The sequence below is a fragment of the Dipodomys spectabilis genome, unplaced genomic scaffold (assembly GCF_019054845.1).
Source record: "Dipodomys spectabilis isolate Male_0828 unplaced genomic scaffold, ASM1905484v1 ptg000789l, whole genome shotgun sequence".
NCBI lineage: Eukaryota > Metazoa > Chordata > Mammalia > Rodentia > Heteromyidae > Dipodomys > Dipodomys spectabilis.
The window spans coordinates 56,486-82,019 of record NW_024871466.1 but is presented as its reverse complement, the minus strand read 5'-3'; the positions used below and the strand labels follow the sequence as shown (position 1 = coordinate 82,019).

At 59.1% G+C, this 25,534-nt stretch overlaps 1 protein-coding gene across 1 annotated transcript in view; it reads left to right on the top strand.

Moving 5' to 3' along the window:
- Positions 1–25,534, top strand: part of Vwf (von Willebrand factor) — a 117,006-nt gene that overhangs the window by 67,528 nt on the left and 23,944 nt on the right. Inside the window, 11 exon segments of the mRNA XM_042673279.1 lie at positions 3,723–3,878; positions 6,869–6,979; positions 8,421–8,601; positions 9,783–9,823; positions 10,397–10,513; positions 11,809–11,907; positions 13,311–13,439; positions 14,658–14,697; positions 17,565–17,662; positions 19,252–19,448; positions 20,411–20,540. Coding sequence (XP_042529213.1) covers positions 3,723–3,878; positions 6,869–6,979; positions 8,421–8,601; positions 9,783–9,823; positions 10,397–10,513; positions 11,809–11,907; positions 13,311–13,439; positions 14,658–14,697; positions 17,565–17,662; positions 19,252–19,448; positions 20,411–20,540 — 1,299 coding nt within the window.

The following is a 25,534-nucleotide window of genomic DNA, read 5'->3' as shown; positions in this document are numbered from 1 at the left end:
CCCGGGCTCCACCCACAGGCCCAGGCTCCACCCACGGGCCCGGGCTCCACCCACGGGCCTGAGCTCCACCCACGGGCCTGAGCTCCACCCACGGGCCTGGGCTCCACCCACGGGCCTGAGCTCCACCCACGGGCCTGGGCTCCACCCACGGGCCTGAGCTCCACCCACGGGCCTGGGCTCCACCCACGGGCCTGAGCTCCACCCACAGGCCTGGGCTCCACCCACGGGCCTGAGCTCCACCCACGGGCCTGAGCTCCACCCACGGGCCTGGGCTCCACCCACGGGCCTGAGCTCCACCCACGGGCCCGAGCTCCACCCACGGGCCCGAGCGCCACCCACAGGCCCAGGCTCCACCCACGGGCCCGGGCTCCACCCACGGGCCTGAGCTCCACCCACGGGCCTGAGCTCCACCCACGGGCCTGGGCTCCACCCACGGGCCTGAGCTCCACCCACAGGCCTGGGCTCCACCCACGGGCCTGAGCTCCACCCACGGGCCTGAGCTCCACCCACGGGCCTGGGCTCCACCCACGGGCCTGAGCTCCACCCACGGGCCTGGGCTCCACCCACGGGCCCGAGCGCCACCCACAGGCCCAGGCTCCACCCACGGGCCCGGGCTCCACCCACGGGCCTGAGCTCCACCCACGGGCCTGAGCTCCACCCACGGGCCTGGGCTCCACCCACGGGCCCGGGCTCCACCCACGGGCCTGAGCTCCACCCACGGGCCTGAGCTCCACCCACGGGCCCGGGCTCCACCCACGGGCCCGGGCTCCACCCACGGGCCCGGGCTCCACCCACAGGCCCGGGCTCCACCCACGGGCCCGGGCTCCACCCACGGGCCTGAGCTCCACCCACGGGCCTGAGCTCCACCCACGGGCCTGGGCTCCACCCACGGGCCTGAGCTCCACCCACGGGCCTGAGCTCCACCCACGGGCCTGGGCTCCACCCACGGGCCTGAGCTCCACCCACGGGCCTGGGCTCCACCCACGGGCCCGAGCGCCACCCACGGGCCCGGGCTCCACCCACGGGCCTGAGCTCCACCCACGGGCCTGAGCTCCACCCACGGGCCTGGGCTCCACCCACGGGCCCGGGCTCCACCCACGGGCCTGAGCTCCACCCACGGGCCTGAGCTCCACCCACGGGCCCGGGCTCCACCCACGGGCCCGGGCTCCACCCACGGGCCCGGGCTCCACCCACAGGCCCGGGCTCCACCCACGGGCCCAGGCTCCACCCACGGGCCCGGGCTCCACCCACGGGCCCGGGCTCCACCCACGGGCCCAGGCTCCACCCACAGGCCCCACCCACAGGCCCGGGCTCCACCCACGGGCCTGAGCTCCACCCACGGGCCCGGGCTCCACCCACGGGCCCGGGCTCCACCCACAGGCCCGGGCTCCACCCACGGGCCCGGGCTCCACCCACGGGCCCAGGCTCCACCCACGGGCCCCACCCACGGGCCTGAGCTCCACCCACAGGCCCGGGCTCCACCCACGGGCCCAGGCTCCACCCACGGGCCCCACCCACGGGCCCGGGCTCCACCCACGGGCCCAGGCTCCACCCACGGGCCCCACCCACGGGCCTGAGCTCCACCCACAGGCCCGGGCTCCACCCACGGGCCCAGGCTCCACCCACGGGCCCCACCCACGGGCCTGAGCTCCACCCACAGGCCCGGGCTCCACCCACGGGCCCAGGCTCCACCCACGGGCCCCACCCACGGGCCCAGGCTCCACCCACGGGCCCGGGCTCCACCCACGGGCCTGGGCTCCACCCACGGGCCCGGGCTCCACCCACGGGCTCCACCCACGGGCCCGGGCTCCACCCACGGGCCCGGGCTCCACCCACGGGCCCGGGCTCCACCCACGGGCCCCACCCACGGGCCTGGGCTCCACCCGCGGGCCCGGGCTCCACCCACGGGCCCGGGCTCCACCCACGGGCCCGGGCTCCACCCACGGGCCTGGGCTCCACCCACGGGCCCCACCCACGGGCCTGAGCTCCACCCGCGGGCCCGGGCTCCACCCACAGGCCCGGGCTCCACCCACGGGCCTGCCACCGCCGCCCCATAGAGATCCTGCGTCGGCCACGCCCCCTTCCCTCCACTCCCTCTCCTCCCTCCTTCCCTCCCCTTCCTTCCCCTCATTTTCCTCTTCCCCTCCCTTCTCCTTCTCTCTCTCCACCTCCTTTTTCCCCTCCCTCTCCCTCCTTCCCACCTCCCCCTTCTCTCCTTCCTCTCCCTCCTCCCCTCCCTTCTCCCCTTCCACCCCTCCCTCATCCTCTCCCCTCCACCCTTCCCATCTCCTCTCCTCCCCTCTCCTCCCTCTTCTCCCTCCTCCCCTCCCCTCTCCTTTCTCCTCCCCTCCCTCTTTTCCCTCCTCCTCTCCCCTCTCCTCCCTCCCCCTCCCCTTTTCCTTATTTATTTGTTTTACTATCTTGGAGTCTCAATTCCACATGTCAGGTTGTGGGTACAGTGCATGATCCCCACCACCCCTTCCCTCCTCCTCCCCCCTCTCTCCCCATCCCACCCCTCTCTTCAATCCTTCAAGCTCTACTTTTACCCTTGGACACATCCCTAGGATGTCTGTCCTGGCTCTCCCGCCTCTCTCCGTCCACATGCAGGGTCTCTCTGTTGTCGGGCCCCCTGGGGTGCCGGCCTCCTCCATGTGGGACTGGACATGGTGAGGGGGTGAGGGTGACAGGTGCAGGCCATCGCACCCAGCCACCCCCCCCCCCCCCCCGAAAGCAGGGAGAGCAGACGTGCTGTACAGTGCTCAGCCATCGGTTGAGATGAAGTCTCACAAACATATTTCTGACCAGGCTGCCCTCACATGATGACCCTCCCACTCCCCACCCCATCTCCACCTCCCAAGGGGCTTGGATTACAGGCTTGCTCCACAGCGCCCAGCTAGGGCTGGTACCTTCATAGAGCTCAGTTCTGTGCGCAGGGCAGAGCTCCTAAGGCCACGAGTTAGTCTAACTAGAAGGCTCCCCATGTGAGGAGCCAGGCTGCTGAAAACCTACAGAGAAAAGCTTTTTTTCTGTAGACTGGGAAACAGTTTTTTCAAAAGACTTTTTTTTGGCTGCTGGTCCTGGAGCTTGAACTCAGGACCTGGGTGCTGTCCTTGAGTTTTCATTCAAGAATGGTGCTTTACCTCTTGAGCCACAGCCCCACTTCTGGTTTTTTTCCTGGTTCATCAGAGATAAGAATCTGAGGAATTTTCCAGCCCAGGCTTCCTTTGAACCGTGATTCTCAGATCTCAGCCTCCTGAGAAGGTGGGATTAGAGGCGTGAGCCACAGTGCTCAGCTCAATGCCTTTCCAAAGAGAAGCAACATGTGTCTCTTCCAGTAACTTTATGACACAGAGGCTAGAGACTGAGGGCATGAATAATGAGAGCATGTGGGAGCCTCTGGACGGCCACCCCACGGCCCATGGCCTTCCTGTGTCAGGTCTGAGGCTGGGGCGTGAGTTTGTCCCAGCTTCTCTTGTGGAACACAGAAATACACTCATGGGAGGCAGCGAGTCCAGGGGACGGAGGCAGCAGGCGTGTCCTGTTCAAACCACGAGGGACTGGCTGCGTGGACGAGCGAGGGGTCTGCAGGGCTGGGGGCACGAAGGGAGGAGGATGAAGACGAGGGCGCATGGCCGCGCCACCTGTGCTCAGCAGCTGCAGCGTCTCCCACGGAGGAGACCTGTGAAGCGGCACGTTCACTCACGGAGCCTCTGTGTCTCCAGGTCTGTGTTCACCGAGGCACCACGTACCCCGTGGGCCAGGTCTGGGAGGAGGGCTGCACGCTGTGCACCTGCACGGATGCAGAGGACGCGGTGACAGGCCTGCGCGCGGCCCAGTGCTCCCCGAAGCCCTGCGAGGACGAGGATGGCTGCCGGCCCGTGAGTGGGGTGTGAGGGGCAGAGAGTGAAGGGGAGGGAGAGAGGGAGGGAAAGAAAGGGGGAGGGAGAGAAAGGGGGAGGGAGGGAGAGCTTGCACTAACTCATAATCCCCACCTCCTAACACTTCTGCCACCTCCCATAGCTCATGAAGCTATTCATCCAGTCCGGGCATGGCGGCACACTCCTGTAATTCTAGCTTCTTGGGAGGTGGGGGTGGGGAGAGCTCTGCCCAGGTCCAGCCTAGGCAAACAAGGGTGCCAGCTTCATCACAGATGGTGGTCCAGTGGGTGGTCCAGGAGGCCCACTGGACACGACATACCAAGTGTTACTCATCCATGCTGCGGGGATTTGCGGGGGGAGTCGAAAGAAAAAAAATGGAAATAAAGGGGATCACGCTGGCTGGGGGAGGGAGTGGGCGGGCGTCCTGGGAGGGGGACGTGGACTTAGGCGTGCAGGATGGGATGTGGGGGGCGCTGATCAGGAACTGATGAGGTGCATCATCGCGTGCATCCATGGAGAAGCACCCCCCCCTCCCCGGGCTGCTCAACGCGCATAGAGGCCTCAGGGGAGGCTCTTGGGGCTCCGAAAGCGTTCCTTACTCTCTCCAGGGTGCTCTGCGCCCTCCTCTCATTCACGAGCGTCTCGGGTGTCTGGCCGGCCGTGGAGGGATGGGGATCTTGTTGTCTGGACGTATCCACAACTCTGCAGTCCCTCGCAGCTCATGCATGCGCAGTACACGCCCGGAGCTTGGGCTGCAGGAGGGCTCCGGTGACGCGGGTAGGGATGTGAGCGAGTCCCGGAGAGAGGGCGTGAACTCCCGCTGAGTCTCTGGGGGAAGGCAGTGGGGCTCCCTCGGGGGGGGGCGGTGCTGTGCGCCTCTGGTGTCTCTTCGGCTTTGGTTCTGCTCCTGCCTGTGCCTGGGGGATGGTGTGGGGCGGCCAGCTAAGCCTTTTCTCCTAAGGACTCAGCTGCAAGCTCGAGTCTTCCCCTGGCTCCTGAGACAATTGCATGATCCTAATGCAGTGGGCAGATGCGGGGACCTCCAAGAGGTGGCGAGTTAGGCAGAGAGACTCCCAGGATGCGGCCTTCCTGTCAGACTTCCTGGGGACAGACCTACTGTCTCCAATCACCTAACTTCCTCTCATTAGGCCCCACCTCCTGCTAGGCCCTAAGACCTCCTCACCCATGTTGCTTTAAAGAAAAAATTAAGTAGTTGTACAAAGAGGTTACAATTTCACAAGTCAGGTTATGAATATGACGCATCCTTTTTATTATCTTTTATTTTGTTATCAAGCAGTTGAACAAAGATTATTATTAATAGTAATATTAATATTATTAGGTTATGACTACAATTGGTCAGTGTTACCTCTTCCATTGTTGTCCCCCATTATTTCCTCTCCCATCCCTACTTACCCTCACATTACACACCATTTTTGCTTTTATTTTATTTTATTTTTGCTGGTGGTGGGGCTTGAACTCAGAGCCTGGCTGCCCTCCTTGGGCTGTTTTGTTCAAGGTGAGTGCTCTTCCACTTCAAGCCACAGCTCCGCTTCCACGTATCACTTTTACTTTGTGAGGAATGCCATGGTCTTTAAACCATGGCCAGATCTCAAGCGAGAGATCTCAGGAGGGGCCTGTCTCTACAGTGCGGTGTGCTGCAGGTTTATTGTTCATGGCCATGACAAAGTAGCCAGGGGGAAATCAGCTCAGGAGGAAACGTTGATGTTGACTCCTGGCTTCAAAGGATTCAGTCCGTGGCTGGCTACGCCTTTGCTTGTGGGCCTGTGGTGGGCAGTGTGTGGTAGAGCAGAAAGCAGAGGGGCAGGGGGAGCCAGGGAGGGGATAAGGCTAAGGTTTCCAAATCTCCTTTAAGCTCTCACCATGACCTAACTTCCTCTCGCTTTTCCTGTTAGGCCCCACCCCCAAAGATCTAACATCCTCCCCCTAGGCTCCTCCCCAGTGACCTAACTTCTTCCCACTAAGCCCTACCTCCTCCTGCTAGGCCCCACTCCCAGTGACATAACTTCCTCCTATTAGGCCCTACCTCCAGCTAGGCCCTGCCCAGTGACCTAACTGCTTACCACTAGGCCCCACCTCCTGCTAGGCCCTGCCCCCAATGACCTAACTGCCTACCGCTAGGCCCCACCTCCTGCTAGGCCCCACCCCAATGACCTAACTGCCTACCGCTAGGCCCCACCTCCTGCTAGGCCCCACCCCAATGACCAACTTCCTTCTGCTGGACCCCACCTCCTAACGGTTCTATCACTTCCACAGCGCCTCAGGCTGGTGACTGGGCTTTCACTGTAGGGGCCAATGGGCCTTGCTTATAGTTCACACATGGTGAGAGGTGCTGGGGTCAAGCTGTTCACCTGTGCAGGCAGAAGCCCTATCAGAGCAGAGACCAGACCTGGGCATCCTGCACACTCTCGGTCAGCGTGGTGGCCTAGATCTGACCGTGGCCAAGGTTGAGTTGGTTGGCCATGCTCTGTGAACTCTGGGCTTGCTCTCTTTTTTTTGTCGGTCATAGGGCTTGAACTCTGGGCCTGGGCGCTGTCTCTGAGTGCTTCAGCTCAAGGCTGGCATTCTACACAGCTCCACTTCTGGTTTTCTGGTGGTTTACTGGAGATCAGATTCTCACGGACTTTCCTGCCTGAGCTGGCTTTGAACCGTGATCCTCAGATCTCAGCCTCCTGAGTAGCTGGGATGACAGGCGGGAGCCACTGGCACCCAGCACTCTGGGCTCTTTTTAGAGCTCCTGTACACTGTGTTGGTTTCAACGTGGAATGTTCCAGAGGCCTAGTAAGCCTCTGCAGCAGACGTGGGCCTGGGCCAGGGACCGTGGCTGGTGTTTTCTGACTGTCGGCACAGTCTGAGACTGGGCGACAGCGGAGATGAAAGCGTCTATGCGCACTGCCCACCAATCCCGGGCTCGGAGCTCGGGCGGGGACCCCCGTGTCCTGGCTGCTACCTGTGCTCCTCCTGCCTTCCAGGGCCTCTCCTACGTCCTCCATGAAGGCGAGTGCTGTGGGCGCTGCCTGCCGTCCGCCTGCGAGGTGATGGACGGCTCCCTGCGGGGCGACGCGCAGTCTTCCTGGAAGAGCGTATGTGGGGCCCCTGGGGGCGGGGACAGTGGCGCCAAGCCTGGGGGTGCGGGCTGTGGTCAGATGTGGCCCTTGGCTTCTCCTCCCTGCCTTCTGCTTCCCCCCTGGGGAGGTTAGCGAAGCTGATGGTGTTGGCTGGATGCCAGCTGTGATTACCTTACACCCCCCACCCCTGGGACTGGCTATGGCCCTCACAGCCCCCCACCTGGAGGGGCCCGCCCCCTCCCTGGGGTTTTCTGCTCTGCTCTGCTCTGCCTGGCTGGCTGTGGGGTGTCTCCACCACCCTGCTGCCCTCTGAAGCTCCATGAGCCTCATGGCCCAGGCCCCAGGCTTCACGGGGATTGCCACTGAAGCCTCCCTGGTGGCTTTAGAGGCCTGGAGAGGTGTCACGCAGAGCGGCGAACAGCGCCACTCTCCTGGGAGTCCTGCACCTGACTCTGTGGGTCCGGCCGGTGCGACTTGTCTTGTTTCTGGACTCTTCCGTCATTTCACTCTTGCCCTCTCCTTCTACCCCCTTTTTTGTTGGTGGGGGGGGGCGGTGTCAGTTGTGGGGCTTGAACTCAGGGCCTGGGCGCTGTCCCTCAGCTCTTCAGCTCCAGGCTGGCGCTCTACCACTTGAGCCACAGCGCCACTTCTGGTTTCCTGGTGGGTTACTGGAAATCAGAATCTCATGGGCTTTCCTGCCCGGGCTGGCTTTGAACCACAATCCTCAGATCTCAGCCTCCCGAGTAGCTGGGATGGCAGGCATGAGCCACCAGTGCCTGGCTCCGTCCACCCTTCCAATTCCTTCCTCTGCGACCTGCCTGCCGGCGCTCACTTGCTTGCTTGTCTGCCACTTTCCTAAACTCAAGGATTCCGTGTAGGGGATGCCAGGATGAGGCTATTGCTTTGCCTCCTGTCCCATCCTGGGGAGGGGGGTGTGGGAAACACCTCCAGGCACAGGCGCTGGGTGAATGTGAGGTGCCCTTGTGGGCCTTCCTGTGTCCAACAGGAGGAGGCCGAGTTACCTCTCCTGACCCTCACAGACCCAGGGGTTTCTTCCTCAGTGTTAGCCAGTGAATGACGCCTTGAGTTTTCTAGATGACGTTCCATTTCCCCTTCGGATCCATTGGTGGATCTTTCTTGTCATGTGTAATCCTCCGCCCTGCTCTGTCAGTTTTCCTGCCTCTCATCCAGAAGCAGGCTCATTCCTCTGCCCCAGAGCCCCGGAGTCAGAACCAATCAGAGGCTGCGGCCTCCGAGTGAGGACTCTTTAAGGCTGACCCAGGCTCCCTGGGCGGCCCTTGTGGGAAGAGCTCTGTTTATCTCCCCGGGGGTGAGGCTCAGCTCCTGGATGGGCGGTCGACCACCAGGGCACAAGAAGCGGGTGAGAACAGCACCCGGGCACGGGAGGGCAGGCCCAGCCCGTGCGTCACGGTTGCCGGCCCCCGGTGCTCTGCAGGTCGGTACTCGCTGGGCCGCCCAGGAGAACCCGTGCCTCATCAACCAGTGTGTCCGCGTGAACGAGGAGGTCTTCGTGCAGCAGAGCAACGTGTCCTGTCCCCCGCTGGACGTCCCCACCTGCCCCACGGGCTTCCAGCTGAGCTGTGAGACCTCAGCCTGCTGCCCCAGCTGCCACTGTGGTAAGATGCGCCCACAGGGCCTCCCCGGAGCCAGGCCTGCGTCTGCCATCAGGCCCCTCTCCTCTTCTGGCTCCTGAATGCTTTAGGGAAATGGGGTGGGCAGGGTCGAAATGTTCCCATCCAAGCCAGCTACCAGTCGCTCACCCCTGTGATCCTAACTACTTAGGAGGCTGAGATCCGAGGCTCACGGTTCAAAGCCAGCCTGGGTAGAAAACGGTGGGAGGTTCTTATCTCCAGTGAGCTAGCAAAAAGCCAGACGTAGAGGTATGGCTCAAGTGGTAGAAGGCCAAGCCCTGAGTGAGAAAGCTCAGGAACCGCACTGAGGATGAGCTCCAGCTCCAGCCATCCCCCAGCTTCTCAGCGGATCCTGGTGCGTTTGTGTGAGAGCAAACAGAAAAAAAAAAGGACCCTTTCCCGAGGGAGGCTACCACCTGCCCAGCTCTGGGGGTGAAGATGGCTTCCTGCCCTTCTCCCTGTGACCCCCATGTTCCTATTGAGTGGGAAGACTGGGGTTCCGTCCCTGGCTTCTCATTCTGGAGGCCATCCGTCCAATCACAGCTGCCCTCTCACCTGGAGACCACCTGTCCAATCACAGCTGCCCTCTCACCTGGAGACCACCTGTCCAATCACAGCTGCCCTCTCACCCTCTCACCTGGAGACCACCTGTCCAATCACAGCTGCCCTCTCACCTGGAGGCCACCTGTCCAATCACAGCTGCCCTCTCACCTGGAGGCCACCTGTCCAATCACAGCCTTCTTCTCTCCTGGGGGGAGGGATTCCCACTTGCTACGGCCTGATAAATAGAAGAACAAATGACCGCCAGCGCGCGCAGCTCGCGCCACCCTCTGCTTCTTCCTCCCGCTCATTTCCCCAGGGACTAAAAGTTCCCAGGGTAGAACTGCCGTCTGTCACAAACCCAGGCCTCATCCACCTCTCCCCCCACGTGCAAACTCAAGCAAGTGCCGCCCTTGGCCCTCCTGGGCTGGGGTGGGGTCGGAGCCCCACCTCCACCCGGGCCCTGGGCCTCTCCAGAAGGACCGCCGCACCCAGGGGTGGGTGGGAAGGGCCAGCAGACAGTGTCGGGAGGCTAGGACGGGGGCAAGGCCGGAGGGCTCACAGGCTGGCCGGGGAGGGCCTGCACGCACTCACTGCTGCTTTCCCTGTGCCCCCCCCTCCCCCAGAGCCCATGGAGGCCTGCGTGCTCAACGGCACCATCATCGGGGTGAGTGGCTGACCTTTGACCTGGAGCCAGCGGCGGCGGGTGTAGGGATGAGGGGGACACAGGGTCAAGTAGAAGGGCACTTGGGGGCTCTTCCCACCAGGTAGGACCTTCTGGGGCCTGGCCCCTCCGCCTTGCCCTCACCCCTGGCCTCAGCCTCAGGCATGTGGAGCGTGCTCTGCACACACAGGAGTCACTGTGCCGGTCCTGGGGCTTGAACTCAGGGCCTGGGCGCTGTCCCTGAGCTGTTTTGCTCCAGGCTGGTGCTCTACCACTTTGAGCCACAAGCTCCACTGCTGGCCTTGATGCTGGTTCATGGCTGGCTTCAAACAGAGGATCCTCAGATCTCAGTCTCCTGAGTAGCCGGGACTCCAGGCGTGAGCCACCCGTGCTGGCTGACCACATGCTCTTAACTGACCCTCATCCCCCTGCCCTGGCTGCCTCCTGGGGTGACCATCTTTCCTCCTTGAGCAGAAGGGGAGGCTGCCAAGAACCAGCACGGGGTTGGCTGCAGGGGATGTGGTAGGTGGGGACTGGCAGGTGTGAGTTGCCTGATCCGGGGTCCTCTGCTTCCAGCCGGGGAAGAGCGTAATGGTGGACGTGTGCACCACCTGCCATTGCTCCACGCAGCTGGGGGCTGTCCGGGGCTTCAAGCTGGAGTGCAGGAAGACCACCTGTGAGGCCTGCCCCCCGGTAATTACAGAAGAGCCTTGCCAAGAACCAGGAAGCGATGAACAGTCCCCCTCCCCCATGGCGTCCCTGAGGAATAGTTACAATCTAGTCCTGCTCCTTTTCAACATTCTCCCGCAGTGTCTTCCAAACCAACCTTCTGTTGGCAGAGATAGGTGATGTTACAGTTGCAGCTTAGTGTCTTTTAAGAAACAGCTCACTGGACACTCGCTGGTGGCTCCCGCCTGTCATCCTACCTACTCGGGAGGCTGAGATCTGAGGATCAAGGTTCAAAGCCAGCCCAGGCAGGAAAGTCTGTGAGATTCTTATCTCTTATGAACCATCAGGAAACCGGAAGTGACACTTTGGCTCAAGTCGTAGAGTACTAGCCTTGAGCTGAAGAGCTCAGGGACAGCGCCCAGGCCCTGAGTTCAAGATCCATGACCATACACACACACACACAAAGAATTAGTCAACAGCTGCCTTTCAGGCTCTGCTTTGGGTGCTCATCAACATAGCATTCTCTTGACTAATTAATTGCCTTATGATATACAACCAGATTTTCAGTATTGGACATTTAAGTGGCTTACAATAGTTGATCTGGCTTTTTTTTTTTTTGCTGATGGCGGTTCAAATGCTGAATTACTTCCATAATGTAGGTCTGACCAGGATCTAGTTTGGTAGGCTAAAAACTAGTTTTATCATTTAAAAGAAAATGTATTTTAGATTTATTTAGTTATTTTTGTGCCAGTCCTGGGGTTTGAAGTCTGAACCTGCCCGGGCAGGAAAGTCTGAGACTCTTTTTTTTTCTTCTTTGTCAGTTGTGGGTCTTGAACTTGGGGCCTAGGCACGGTCCCTGAGCTCTTTTGCTCAAGGCGAGCACTCTGCCACTTTGAGCCACAGCGCCACTTCTAGTTTTCTGGTGGCTCTTTGGAGATCAGAGTCTCAGGGACTTTCCTGCCTGGGCTGGCTTTGAACTGTGATCCTCAGATCGCAGCCTCCTGAGTAGCTGGGCTTTAAAGGGCCCTAGTCTAAGGTGATGTATGAAGGGTTATGGTTTCATAAAGCGTTCAGCTTTTGACCTGCAGTTGTCAGCGTGGGGTTGAGGTTAATAGATGGGACCGCGACAGTGTGGGGCGTGCATAGGAGGAGGGAGGGAGGGGTGCCGTGGGGTGCGCTGGAGTGGATGGAAGTTGGCTAGGGCGGGTTGGCTCTCTCAGACCCTGGGGAAGGAGAGATGGGAAGCCAGCAGTGGCAGTCCCTCTGTGATTGGAATGTTCTGGAAGGCTGACTGTGATCCCTGCCTGCCCCGGATGCAGGGTTACCTGGAGGAGAAGGGCCAGGGGGAGTGCTGTGGACGGTGTCGGCCCTCGGCCTGCACCATCCGGCTGCGAGGAGGACAGGTCCTGGCGCTGAAGGTGAGGCCCAGCCTGGATCACACCGACCTGCTCTGCTCCCGGGGCGTGTGCGTGTGTGCGTGTGCGCGTGCGCGTGCGCGTGTGCGTGTGTGCGTGCATGTGTGTGTGCGTGCGCGTTTGTGTGCGTGCGTGCGTGTGCGTGCGTGCGTGTGTGCGCGTGTGCGCGCGTGCGCGCGCGTGTGTGCGTGTGTGCATGTGTGTGCGCGTGTGCGTGCGCGTACATGTGTGTGCGTGCGTGTGTGTGCGTGCGCATGCGTGTGTGTGTGTGCGGGGGCGTGTGTGCGTGTGTGCATGTGCATGTGTGTGTGTGCGCGCATGTGTGTGTGCGTGCGCGCGTGTGTGCGTGTGAGTGCGTGCGTGTGCGTGCATGTGTGCGTGTGCGCGTGCGCGTGTGTGCGTGTGCATGTGTGTGTGCGCGTGCGTGTGTGTGCATGTGCGCGTGTGCGCGTGTGCGTGCGTGTGTGCGTGCATGTGTGTGCATGTGTGTGTGTGCGTGCGCGTGCGTGCGTGTGCGTGCGTGTGCGTGTGCGCGCGCGTGTGTGCGTGTGCATGCGTGTGTGCGCGCGCTTGTGAGTGTGCGTGTATGTGAGTGTGTGCGCATGCGTGTGTGTGCGTGTGTGAGTGCATGTGTGTGCGCGTGTGTGTGCGTGTGTGTGCATGTGTGTGCGCGCGTGTGTGTGCGTGTGTGTGCATGTGTGTGCATGTGTGTGTGAGCGTGTGTGTGTGATGCCTTCTCTTTCTACTTCTTCCTCCTGTCACAGAGCAGATGAGTGGCTTCCGGAATCCCCGGGCCCGCCCCTGATTGGGTTATTTTGTTGGCTGCTCAGGGTGCAGTGGCTGTAGGACCTCATGTTGGATGATCTTTGATAATCATTTTTCTAGTCTTGAGAATCTGTGGGACCTGGACAGGCGATCAGGGTGGACACAGAGGGGTGCTGGGGCTGGGTGCGGGGTTGGGGGGTGCTGGCTCGTCTCCTTCCGTCAGTCACTAGTCACTGGCTGTGTGGCCGCAGTAGACGGAGGGGTCTCTGTTCGTAGTGACTGCATTGGTAAACACAGAGTCCGCTCTGCTGTGTTCTGGGCGTGGGGCTTGAACTCGGGGCCTAGCCACTGTCCCTGAGCTCTTCTGCTCAAGGCTAGCTCTCTACCATTTGAGCCACGGCGCCACTTCCGGTTTTCTGGTGGTTCATTGGAGAGAAGGATCTCATCAGCTCTCCTGTCTGGGCTGGCTTTGAATCACGATCCTCCGAGCTCAGCCTCCTGAGTAGCTGGGATGACGGCATGGCCACCCTGGATGGGCCTGTGCCATGGTTTTTTTCTTTAATGCCTGGAGAGCCGGGCTTGCCGTAGCGTTGTGACGCAGCCTCTGTGTTTGCCCCGCCCTCTCCCGCACGGCCTTTCAGCGGGACGAGACGGTCCAGGACGGCTGCGAGAGCCACTTGTGCAGAGTCAGCGAGCGGGGGGAGTTCATCTGGGAGAAGAGGGTCACCAGCTGCCCGCCCTTCGACGAGCACCGATGCCTGGCAGAGGGCGTAAGTAGTCCCAGCTCACCCCCGCCTCCGCCTCCACCTGTCTGTCCTTGACACCTGGGACAGAATTCTTACTGTGCACAAGGCCAGACCTCTTATTTGGTGTGAGATCAGATGAAGCCAGGCACTGGTGGCTCACGCCTGTCATCCAGCTGCTCAGGAGGCTGAGAGCTGAGGATCACAGTTCAAAGCCAGCCCAGGCAGGAAAGTTCATGAGACTCTGATCTCCAATAAACCACCAGAAAACCAGAAGTGGCGCTGTGGCTCAAGTGGTAGAGCACTAGCCTTGAGCTGAAGAGCTGAGGGACAGCGCCCAGGCCCAGAGTTCAGGCCCCATGACTGACAAAAAGAAAATAGAAGATGGACTGACCAAATTGAGTTGGCTAGGGAGAGGTTAGAGTTGGTTAGAGAGAGGTTAGAGTTGGTTAGAGAGAGGTTCCCCGATCTCTTGAATGTTCAAGAAAGCATCTTTCCCCGGCACCAGCTGCTAAGGAAGTGGGAGCCTGGGGTTCTAATTCTCTCAGTCAGAGGAGTTCACAAGGCCCCATCTCAACAGAAAAGCTGGATCTGTTGGTGCACGCCTGTCATCCCAGCCATGGTGGGAAATATAAATAGGAGCATCATGGTCCAGGCCCTACTGGGCAAGAAATAACGTAAAGGGGCTGGAGCCATGGCTCAATGGGTAGAGCTCCTGGTTAGCAAGTGGGGACGCCTGGGTTTAAGCCCCCCACAGGTGTTGCCAAATAGATAAAGAATCTTTCACTTGTGGCAGGCAGGCTCGGTCACCTGGGGTAGGAGCTGAGAGGCGGAGCTGGCTGCAGGGTCCCTGGGGATAATGAGCCTGGTGACTTGTTGGGAGAGAATTCAAACCCACCAGGGCGGTGCCTGCAGTCCTGGCCACTCAGGAGGCTGAGGCCTGAGAATCCAGGTTCAAAGCCAGCAGGAAAGTCCGTGAGACTCTTAATCTCCAACCAGCAAAAAGCTGGGAGTGGAGGTGTGGCTCACGTGGTAGAGCGCCTGTCTTAAGTCAGTCGGCCCAGTTTTGAGTTCAAGCCTAGGAACACAATAAACAACAACAACAACAACAAAATCCTCCCCACACAACAAGAAGAGCAGCAGCCAATCAGAATTGCCTGAGCGTGGCCAGGTGTGGTGGGCGGCAGGCTCACCTGGGAGGTGCCCAGAGCCCACGTGACCTTTCCTATTTCTCTGTTTTCCCAGGGGAAGATCATGAAAATCCCAGGGACCTGCTGTGACACTTGTAAGTATGTCCTCAGGTGCTAAGCCCGGCCTGGGCTTGGGTCCTATTCCAGAAAAAGGAAAAATCAATTCAGCTGGTGCCCGTAGCGCACACCTGTCATCCCAGCTACTCAGGAGGCTGAGATCTGAGGATCGTGGTTCAGAGCCAGCCCAGGCAGGAAAGGCTGTGAAATTCTAACTCAGTAAACCACCAGAAAACCAGAAGTGGCGCTGTGGCTCAAGTGGTAGAGCGCCTGCCTTGAGCTGAAGAGCTGAGGGACAGCGCCCGGGCCCAGAGTTCAAGCCCCACGACCGACATGAATAATCAACTAATGATTAGATACTATGTAACTAACCATTAATCAACAGTAAATAACAATATTTAATATACATAATATATGTAAGATGTCATACATTGTATATTATGTAGTATGTAAATATATAAAATATAATATAGATACTCTAAGTAGAGGTAATATAAGGACTACATTAATATATAATATTTAGCATATGTAAGAGGTAGTTTAGAAATAAGGCATTTAATAAAAATGTACAATTTATTAAATAGTTAATAAAAATCTGTTCAATACATATTAAATACCACGTAAGTATCCCCGGCCGGCCGTTATGCCGGGGCCTGCGCTGAGCAGTTGGCTTCCCCTTGCTAGTCAGTCCCCGCAAGGCCCCCAGGCAGCGCCTCCCCCCCCCCCCCCCCCCCCCCCCCCCGTCCTCCCGCCTCTGGAGCCCCTCCCCTCCTCTGTCCTCCCGCCTCTGGAGCCCCTCCCCTCCTCTGTCCTCCCGCCTCTGGAGCCCCTCCCCCCCCCCCCCCCCCCGTCCTCCCGCCTCTGGAGCCCCTCCCCCTCCCCCCCCCCTCCTCCCGCCTCTGGAGCCCCTCCCCTCCTCTGTCCTCCCGCCTCTGGAGCCCCTCCCCTCCTCTGTCCTCCCGCCTCTGGAGCCCCTCCCCTCTGTCCTCCTGCCTCTGGAGCCCCTCCCCTCCTCTGTCCTCCTGCCTCTGGAGCCCCTCCCCTCCTCTGTCCTCCCGCCTCTGGAGCCCCTCCCCTCCTCTGTCCTCCCGCCTCTGGAGCCCCTCCCCTCCTGGGGTCTCCGTTGTTGGCGGATCTGACAGGAGAGAGGCCCTGCCCTGCCCAGCCAGCACCCCCAGCGCGCGCGCTCTCCAGCGATGGTCTGCGCAGACTGCCAGCCCGCACGCGGGGATTCATTGCAGGAGACACTGAGTTGGAGAGGAGAGAGGGAGGCCCCCCCCCCCCCCCCGCTGGCTAGCAGAGGCCTACTGTGTGCCCTGTCTACCTACTGTGTGCCCTGTCTACCTACTGTGTGTGTGCCCTGCCTCCCTACCATGTGCCCTGCTTACCTACCTTGTTCCCTTTCTGCCTACTGTGTGCCCTGCCTACCTACTGTGTGCCCTGTCTGTCTACTGTGTGCCCTGTCTGTCTACCACTGTGTGCCCTGTCTGTCTACCACTGTGTGCCCTGCGTACCTACTGTGTGCCCTGTCTGTCTACCTACCGTGTATCCTGCGTACCTACTGTATGCCCCGTCTACCTACTGTGTGCGCTGCCTACCTACTGTGTGCCCTGTCTGTCTACCTACTGCATACCCTGCCTACATACTGTGTGCCCTGTCTACCTACTGTGTACCCTGCCTACCTACTGTGCGTCCTGCCTGCCTACCATGTGCCCCGCTTACCTATCATGTGCCCTGTCTACCTACTATGTGCCCTACCTCCCTACTGTGTGCCCTGCTTACCTACCGTGTTTCCTTTCTACCTACTGTGTCCCCTGTCTACCTACTGTGTGCCCTGCCTACCTACTGTGTTTCCTTTCTACATACTGTGTCCCCTGTCTACCTACTGTGTGCCCTGCCTACCTACTGTGTGCCCTGCGTTGCAGAGAGCAGAAGGCGTCTTCTGAAAGACCCACAGGCCGGGAAGTCTCGGTTCTCTTTCTGACTCTTGGTTGCTCTTGACCTTGTGGTTGACCTAGTGGTGGGGCGGTACTGACCATCTCTAACACTCCCCACAGAGCCAGGCAGTGTTCTAGCACCTTCTCCTGTTCATGAGCACAAGAATGTAGAATTACCTGCCCAGGCTAAATTTTTTTTTTGTTTCTTTCTCTCTCTTTTTTTCCCTTTTCATTTCTATTTGACTTACTTGTTTGGCTCTTACTGTGTTTTGCATTCATGGGCTCACGATTGTTTTTCTTCACTTAATATGATTTTGTTCGTGATTGTTTTTCTAGTCTAGGAAAGCAGAGGGAAAACAGGGATTACTTCACATACTCCCAGTCCTGGGGCTTGAACTCAGGGCCTGGGCACTGCCCCTGAGCTTTTGTGCTTCAGGTTAGCGCTTCACTACTTGAGCCCCGGCGCCACGTAGTTCACGGGCGATCAGAGTCTCATGGGCTTCCTTGCCCAGGATCCTCCCACCTCATCCTCCTGAGAAGCTGGGATTACAGGTGTGAGCCACTGGAGCTGGCTACCCCTGCAGGTGCTGTAACCAAACCACCCTGAAAGAGGACCCCAGAATCGCGTCCAGGGCTCCCGGCCTCGCAGAGCTGGTCCTGGCATGGGCCTGTCCGCTAGCTATCATCCCCAGTTCTTGGCAGGTTGTTTGTGTCCATTCGCTTCCGGGAATAATTAACAATTAGATGAATGCAAGGCTCCTCCACATGCCACGGCGGGTGCACGGTGCCGCCAGGCTCCGTCTGCAACTAAAACGGTCCTGCACTAATGGCGACCTGGGAGTCCGAGGGGCCAGAAGCGACGGAGCTGGCGGTGGCGGCTTGCCAGACGTGAAGCAGGCTTCTCTTCAGATGCTTCTGCGCTCAGAGCCTCAGTTTCCCCCACGCCCCGTCTCTCGCTTGCCCCCTAGGCGAGGAGGTGGACTGTCGGGACGTCACGGCCAGCGTGAAGTACATCAAAGTGGGAGACTGCAAGTCTCAGGATGAAGTGGACATCCATTACTGCCAGGTAGGGCTCCGAGGCTCCAGGAGGCCTGGGACGGGGGCGGGGAGGGAGGGAGGGCTGAGCTTTTATTTGGACATGACTCTAGTTATAGTCTAGAAGGATCTAGAAAGTTCACAAGGAGGAGAGGAACTGGAAATAGCTATCCATACATCTACCCCATCCATCCATCCATCCATCCATCCATCCATCCATCCATCCATCCATCCATAGCTATCTGTCTGTCTGTCTATCTACCCTCTGCTTTTTTAGGTTTTGTGATACTGGGGTTTAAACTCTGGACCTTGTGACCTGCCACTTGCACTCTGCTCCAGCCTGTCTTTGCTTTAGTTGGTTTTCAGATAGGGTCCTCCAGGCGCCAGCCTCAGACAGTGATCCTCCTGTCTAAACCTCCTGTCTAAGCTAGGATGGCTTCCCAGACTCCCAACTTTTTTGGTGGCTGGGATTACAGGTGGGAGCCAACACACCCGCCAGTCTGGAAGCATTTCGTTGCTGTTGTGCTGGTCCTGGGGGCTTGAACTCAGGGCCTGGGCGCTGTCCTTGAGCTCTACAACTGAAGGCTGATGCACAGCTCCACCTCCTGCTTTTTTGGTGCTTAATTGGAGATGAGAGTCTCCTGCATTTTCCTGCCTGAACCACGATCCTCAGATCTCAGCCTCCTGAGTAGCTAGGATGGACAGGCGTGAGCCACTGGTGCCTGGTACTGGAAACACTTTTTAGGTTGTACTTACTTATTTACTTATGATGCTCATTACCTAAGAACTTTTTATTTTAGACTTGTTGACAACACTTTTAGACATATTCAGTTATACATGTTTTAGTCACCCTGCATTCTCATATATATTCACGTAAAAGGAAAACGGACGTAAAGTGCAGTTCACTAAGATGTTTCCAAAATGTCTTCAACTCAGTGCGACTCTTCTGGATTATTATTTTTTTTCATTTCATGGGTCTTTAATTGTTTTTATAAAGGTCATGTGTATTTTTTTTCGAGTAAATGTTTTTATTTTTTATTTTTTTGTCGGTTGTGGGGCTTGAACTCTGGGCCTGGGCGCTGCCCCTCAGCTCTTCAGCTCCAGGCTGGCGCTCTACCACCTGAGCCACAGCGCCACTTCTGGCTTTTTCTGCTTCTGGGTGCCTCATGCATGTGAGGCGAGCACTGTACCACTGAGCCATCTTCCCAGCCCTAGAGTGAATGTTTTTAAATGCATGAAACTTTCCACCCCAGAAGAGAGACCAGCCAGACCCTTTAGAGAGCAGGGGAAGTGAGTTACAGGAGAGGGTGCCTGTGTCCCCGAGTGGACAGATGTAGCAACGTGGGCCTGCACACACACGGGCCTGCGTGTCCGTGGGGCGCGGGGAGGCCTGGCGCGGGAGGCCCAGCGTGGGAGGCCCGGCGCAGGGAGGCCTGGCGCGGGAGGCCCGGCACGGGAGGCCCGGCGCGGGAGGCGCGGCGCGGGGAGGCCCGGCGCGGGAGGCACGGTGTGGGAGGCCCGGCGCGGGGAGGCCTGGCGCGGGAGGCCCAGCGCGGGAGGCCTGGGGACGCGGCCTCCCCGCAGCGGCTGACGGCCTCGCCCACGCTCCGTGCCTTGCAGGGCCGCTGCTCCAGCAAGGCCGTGTACTCCATCGACACGGAGGACGTGCAGGACCAGTGCTCCTGCTGCTCGCCGGCGCGCACCGAGCCCATGCGGGTGGCCCTGCACTGCACCAACGGCTCGGTGGTGTTCCACGAGGTCCTCCACGCCTTGCAGTGCGGCTGCGCGCCCCGGGCCTGCAGCAGGCCGGGCACGGGGTAGCCCCCTGGCCCCCTGGGCCTGCAGCAGGCCGGGTGCGCGGTAGCCCCCCGGCCCCCCGGGCCTGTCCCCCTGTCCCCCCCCCACAATAAAGGCCAACCAAGCGCTCACCTTGCTCAGCAGCCGTGGGCCGGGGTGCATACTCGCCGGGGTGCAGCGTCCAGCGAGGCTGCAGAGCTTCCACCAGGCTCCTTCCTGGTGCTCAGGCCCAGTTTCCTCATCTGGAAGCCGGGAGCTGTGAAAAATGGGCGATCTCCGGCCGCGGGGATCAGGATGGGGAAACTGAGTCACAGAGGATGTCAGCAGCAGTGCATGGGGCACCGCCGTCTCCCTCGGGCTCTGCCCACTGCAGGTCCCCGGCGGGGAGGGACGTGGGCAGCACCCACTCACACCCAGCCCCGGGTCGCTCCTGAGCACCGCCATGCGCACCCACAGACGTGTGGGGAGGGCTTCCCCGGGGGGGGGGGGGGAGAAGATGGACCCACAAGGAAACAGATCTTAGACGTCTGGAGAAATTAGACAGGGAGACTCAACTCTGGGCATGATGGAGTTGGAGTGGAATTAGACTCTGTCCCATTCCTGGACATGGAATTAGCCCAGAGAAGTCAGGACACTAGCTGAGCGTTGCACAGCTGCCACAGGCAGGGCCAGTTTCAGAACTCAGGTGCTCCACACCAAGCCCATGGCTTAGCTCCCCCGCCTTATTCTCGTAGGAACGAGGGATTGCTCCATTCTTAGATTTTGGCCAGGTTTCAGTTACTGCAAAGAGAAGCCACAAGAGAGGAAAATGGCGGCGGTTGTGAGGAGCAGGCGCAGTGGGAGCGTTTAGCTGGGTAGAGGGAAGGCCGGATAGATGGACGTTTTATGTAACTGCTTAATAATTCAGGGCTGTCATCTCTCGGCTCACGCCTCTTTCCCCATCTCCGAGGAGCCTCTAAAGTCTGTCTCCGGGGGAAACCAGATCCATAGGTGCGGAGCTGGTTGTCACTCTTCTGACTGGTGGCCTAACACTGTCCGGGGCCCGGGTGTCCCTGGCCACAGAGAAACTAGACGGAGAGCCGTCAGCCATCCATGGCCTGTGCCGGGGCCGCGTGTGTGGCTGCAGACATGTTCATGATGGTCAAGAAAAAGCCAGACTGGGAAACCACTCTGTGTGTGTGTGTGTGTGTGCGTGCGTGCGTGCGCGTGGGCTGGTCCTGAGGCTTGAACCCAGGACCTGGACACTGCCCCTTAGGCTGGTGCTTTGCCTCTTGAACTATGCCTCCACTTCTGGCTTTTTGGTGGTTCCTGGGAGATCAGAGTCTCACAGACTCTTCCTGCCCGGGGCTGGCTTTGAACCGTGATCTTCAGCCCTCAGCCTCCCGAGTAGCTGGGATTACAGGCGGGAGCCACCAGGGCCTGGTTGGAAACTACGTTTCAAAGAGGCCCCCAAACGCAGTGCCTCTGGAGGAAAGAGGCCACGAGACCCAGGGAGAGAGCCAAAAGGAAAGCACTCGCGGAGCCATGGCGGGATTGTTTCCTGTGCGGATGGGATGGAAGAGACGTGGAGAGACTTCATAGGATGCAAACAAGGAGAAGGCTCTGCAGGGGAGAGGGACACTAAGCACAGGGGCCCAGGACATCTCTTAGAGACATGTCTTAGTTGCTTGACTTGGTGTCAGTCGTGGGGCTTGAACTCAGGGCCTGGGCGCTGTCCCTCAGCTCTTCAGCTCAAGGCTGGCGCTCTACCACTTGAGCCACAGCACCCCTGCTGGTTTTCTGGTGGTTCATTGGAGATAAGAGGCTCGTGGACTTTCCTGCCCAGGCTGGCTTTGAACCGAGATCCTCAGCTCTCAGCCTCCTGAGTAGCTGGGATGACAGGCGTGCGCCACTGGCGTCTGGCATTGACTTTTTATGTCATAAGATCTTCACGTATAAAACAGGTGCAAGGCTACGCCTCACTTTATAGAATCGTTGTTGGGGTTCAAACAGCGCCTTTGGGGGACCCCTCAAGGTGCTGGATAAAGAATAAGAGGATTAAAGCCCAGGGTTGGGGCAGAATCTCACCCGCAGCTTCCCTTTGGCCGCTTCTGTGTTGTATACTTATCCCCACGCCTTGGGCATCTGGGGAGATGTTGGGGGCAATCCTGACCCCCCAATTTATCACTAGGAGAGAGAAAGCATACACTAGAAGGTGTGGGGGGGGCTGCAAATAGCATCTCTGGTCCTAGCGTGTCTTTTTTTTGGGGGGGGCGGGGAGTCTTAAAACACCTCCCACTTACCTGGGAGCCGGTGGCTCCCGCCCGTCATCCCAGCTACTCGGAGGCTGAGATCTGAGGATTGTGGTTCAAGGCCAGCCCGGGCAGGAAAAGCCCTTGAGACATTGATCTCCCATGAACCACCAGAAAACCAGAAGTGGCGCTGTGGCTCAGGTGGTAGAGCGCCAGCCTTGAGCTGAAGAGCTGAGGGACAGCGCCCAGGCCCTGAGTTCAAGCCCCACGACCGACACCCCCCCCAAAAAAAAACAAAATACCTCCCACTTTCTGTCCTTTTCAGGGGTGTCGCCCCCCACCCCCCACGATCCCATTCATAGGCCCACAGGAAGGTGGCTTTGCGGGCAGGATTGGAAACGAATCAGACAGACGGTTCATGAGATAATCCGGCTGAGTTCTCACGCCTGAACCAGGTTAAGAGCTGCTGCTGGGGTAAACACTGCAAACCCCGGTGGGCCAGGCCCCAGCCCGATCACTGCGGGGCGGGGTGGGGCGGGGAGGGGACCTCCACACCCGAGCCGGGACTGGGCCGAGGCCGCGCTGATGGCGGGGAAGGAGGAGGAAGTGGCAGCGGGCCAGGGGCGGGCACATCTACCCTCCGCTGAGCCGTGATGGAATTAGCCCCGAGGACGGCATAAGCCCATCCCCGAGCCGGCTAGGCTCCGGGACCTCGGGGGGCCCTGTCTGGGCTGAAGCTACACCATGGCTGGCCCTGCACCCTGTGGTGAGTTTCTCCAATCCGGGGGATCTCAGTCCTGAGCAAGTGGTAGGGATCTCGGGCACAGGGTTCGAATGCTGCCTTTCCAGATGTGTGGTGCCCCAGGGAGGCATGGCCGGCTGAGCTAGAAGCAGAGGCCTTCCCCCACGGGGAAGCTGCGGGACACGGTCCCTTTTATAAAGTTGGGGTTTTTTTTTCGGGGGGGGGGTAACCAGTCCTGGAAGCTGGAACTCAGGGGGCCGAGGTGGCTGTCCCCAAGTTTTTCTTTTTTGGGCTCAATGCTGGCGCTCTACTGCTTGAATCACAGCTCCCCTCCCAACTTGTTTTTCGTTTTTGGTAGTTCATAAGAGGCTCACGGACTTTCTGAAGGGTGAGCCTCAGATCTCAGCCTCCTGAGTAGCTGGGGTGACAGGCGGGAGCCACCGGCGCCCTGCTGATGTTTTACACACGTACACACTCATGTGTGTATATATGTATCTATAAATTAATCAAGGAGAAGACGCTGGTAGAGGTTTGAAGACTCTGTGTGTGTGTGTGAGATGCTCCTACTTTGGTTATTTGCCCCTGGGATGTGGCTTAGGGTAATAGGACACCCTTACAAGTAGCCAGGTTGAACTCGGTAGCCCACATCAGGCGCCCACATCTGGAGCCATCCCTTCCAGTCTTCCCCGTCTCCCCCTTCAGGGCGGGCTTCTTCAGAGAAAAGCCAGTGGGGGATGAAGGATGTTGGGGGAGGGGCTGAGTGTGAGTGGGCAGGGGGGGGCTGGGTGGGGTGGGGTGGGGCGGGGCGGGGTGGGGCGGGGCCGGGCGGGGTGGGGGCTGGGCAGGGGGGAGCTGGGCGGGGCAGGGGGGGGCTGGGTGGGGCTGGGCAGGGTGGGGCTGGGCAGGGTGGGCTGGGCAGAGTCGGGATGCAGCTGGGTTTGCTTACAGCACATCTCCAAGGACGGAGATGCCCACCTAGTGTGTATGAATGCCAAGCCAACGGGACTGGAGGGTAGGGTTCTGCTGTAGTCCCGGATTCTCTGTGAGTGGATGTGACCCCAGGTAGGCTGGCACAGGGCAGGAGATGTTAGTGTGTGTGTGTGTGTGTGCATGCACCTGTGTGTACACGCTTGTGTGTTCTTGATGACCATGACACTCCCGTGTTTTGTCCCTGGGACTTGACCTCAGGGCCCGTCCCAGGATGGGGCGTCTGGAGTCTTCTCCCCTCTCCAGGGCCTCAGTCCCCTCTCCGACTTTGGTAGCTGGGGGCTCTGCCCTCTGAGCTGTGGGGTTCGGGGGCTGAGCCCCGGCTCTGGCTGGGTGTTCCTCTGCCCAGCCCAGCTCATCTGAGCCCCTGGGCCCCTAAAGCACCCCTCAGGACCCCCATCAAAAGGCTAGAGCCACCCCAGGGGACAGAGGAGGCGGGAACAGGCCAGGGACCGAGGGAGGGGCAGCAAATGGGAAGGTTTACCTGAGAGAGACAGGAAGTCAGGCCTCCTGCCTCTGACATCCCAAGAGGTCTTCCTCTTCCCTCCTCCCTCCTCCCTCCTCCCTCCTCCCTCCTCACTCCTCCCTCCTCCCTCCCTCCCTCCCTCCACTCCCTCTTTCCTTCTGCCCCTTTCCTCCCCCCTCCCTGTTTCCCCTCCTTTTCTCCCTCCTTCCTCCTCTCCTCCTTCCCTTTCTGTCCTCCCTCCCTTCCCTCCCTTTCTCCATCTCTCCCTCTCTTTCCCACCTTCCTCTCCTCCCTTCATTTCTTCCTTCCTCCCTCCATTTCCTTCCTCTTTTCCTCCCTCCCTACTTCTTTCCCTCCTCCCCTTCCTCTCTCCTTCCTCCCCCACATCCCCCTCCCTCCCTCCATCCCTCTCTCCCATTCCCTTCTCCCTCTTTCTTCTCTCTCCTTCCCTTTCTCCCTTTCCTTCTTGCCCATTCCCCTCTCCTCCCCACTTCCCTACATCCAGCCCTTTAGCTTCTCTAAAAAAAAAAATAATTATGCAGGGTGCCGGTGGCTCCCGCCTGTCATCCCAGCTACTCAGGAGGCTGAGATCTGAGGATCGCGGTTCAAAGCCAGCTCGGGCAAGAAAGTCCGTGAGACTCTGATCTCCAATAAACCACCAGAAAACTGGAAGTGGTGCTGTGGCTCAAGTGGTAGAGCACTAGCCTTGAGCAGAAGAGCTGAGGGACAGCGCCCAGGCCCAGAGTTCAAGCCCCACAACTGACAACAAAAAATTAAAGCTTAGCACTGGTGGCTCATGCCTGTAATCCAAGCTACTCAGGAGGCTGAGATCTGAACACTAGAGTTCCAAGAGCAATTGGGCAGGAAAGTCCATAAGACTCATATCCAATGAACCACCAAAAAAAAAAAAAGCCAGAAATAGAGCTATGGCTCAAGTGGTAGAGCACCAGCCTTGAGCACAAAAGCTTAGGGATAATGCCCAGGTCTTGAGTTCAAATCCTGGGACTGGCACACACAGCATTGCAAAGCAAAACAAAAACCCAGTGAACACCAAAAAACAGCATGAATTTAAAGTCGAGCAAGGGATTTGAACGGACATGTCTCCAAAAGAGATAAACCCTTAGCAGATAAAGCCCGTGAAAAGAAGTTCAGCATCATTGGTAATCAGAAAACACAAAGAGCAAATCTACCCGGCTGCTTCCTCTCAGGGAAAGCACCTTTCCAGAGGTCAAGGGTCTCAACCTTTGCCTTGCTGTGTAAATGCTCAAGACAAAGCGAGCCTAGATCTGTGCCAGGGAGCCTCCGACATCGACATGTTCTCAGGGGCATCCGAGGTAGAGAGTCAGGTGATGGCCTGGCTACTCAGGAGTCTGAGATTTGAGGATCATGGTTAGAAGCCAGCCTGGGCAGGAAAATCCCTGAGACTCTTACCTCCAATGAACCACCAGAAAAGCCAGAAGTGGAGGCGTGGCTCAAGTGGTCAAGCACCAGCCTTGAGCACAAAAGCTCAGGGACAAGTGCCCAGGCTCTGAGTCCAAGCTCCAAGACTGGCACAAAGAAATAATAATAAAAGTATGTACGGATGTATGCATTGGGGGTATTATTTTAATAAAATCCTCAGGATCATTTATGTTCCTTAGATCTGCTGAAAAATCTCCCTGTATCCTCTTTCTAATTAAT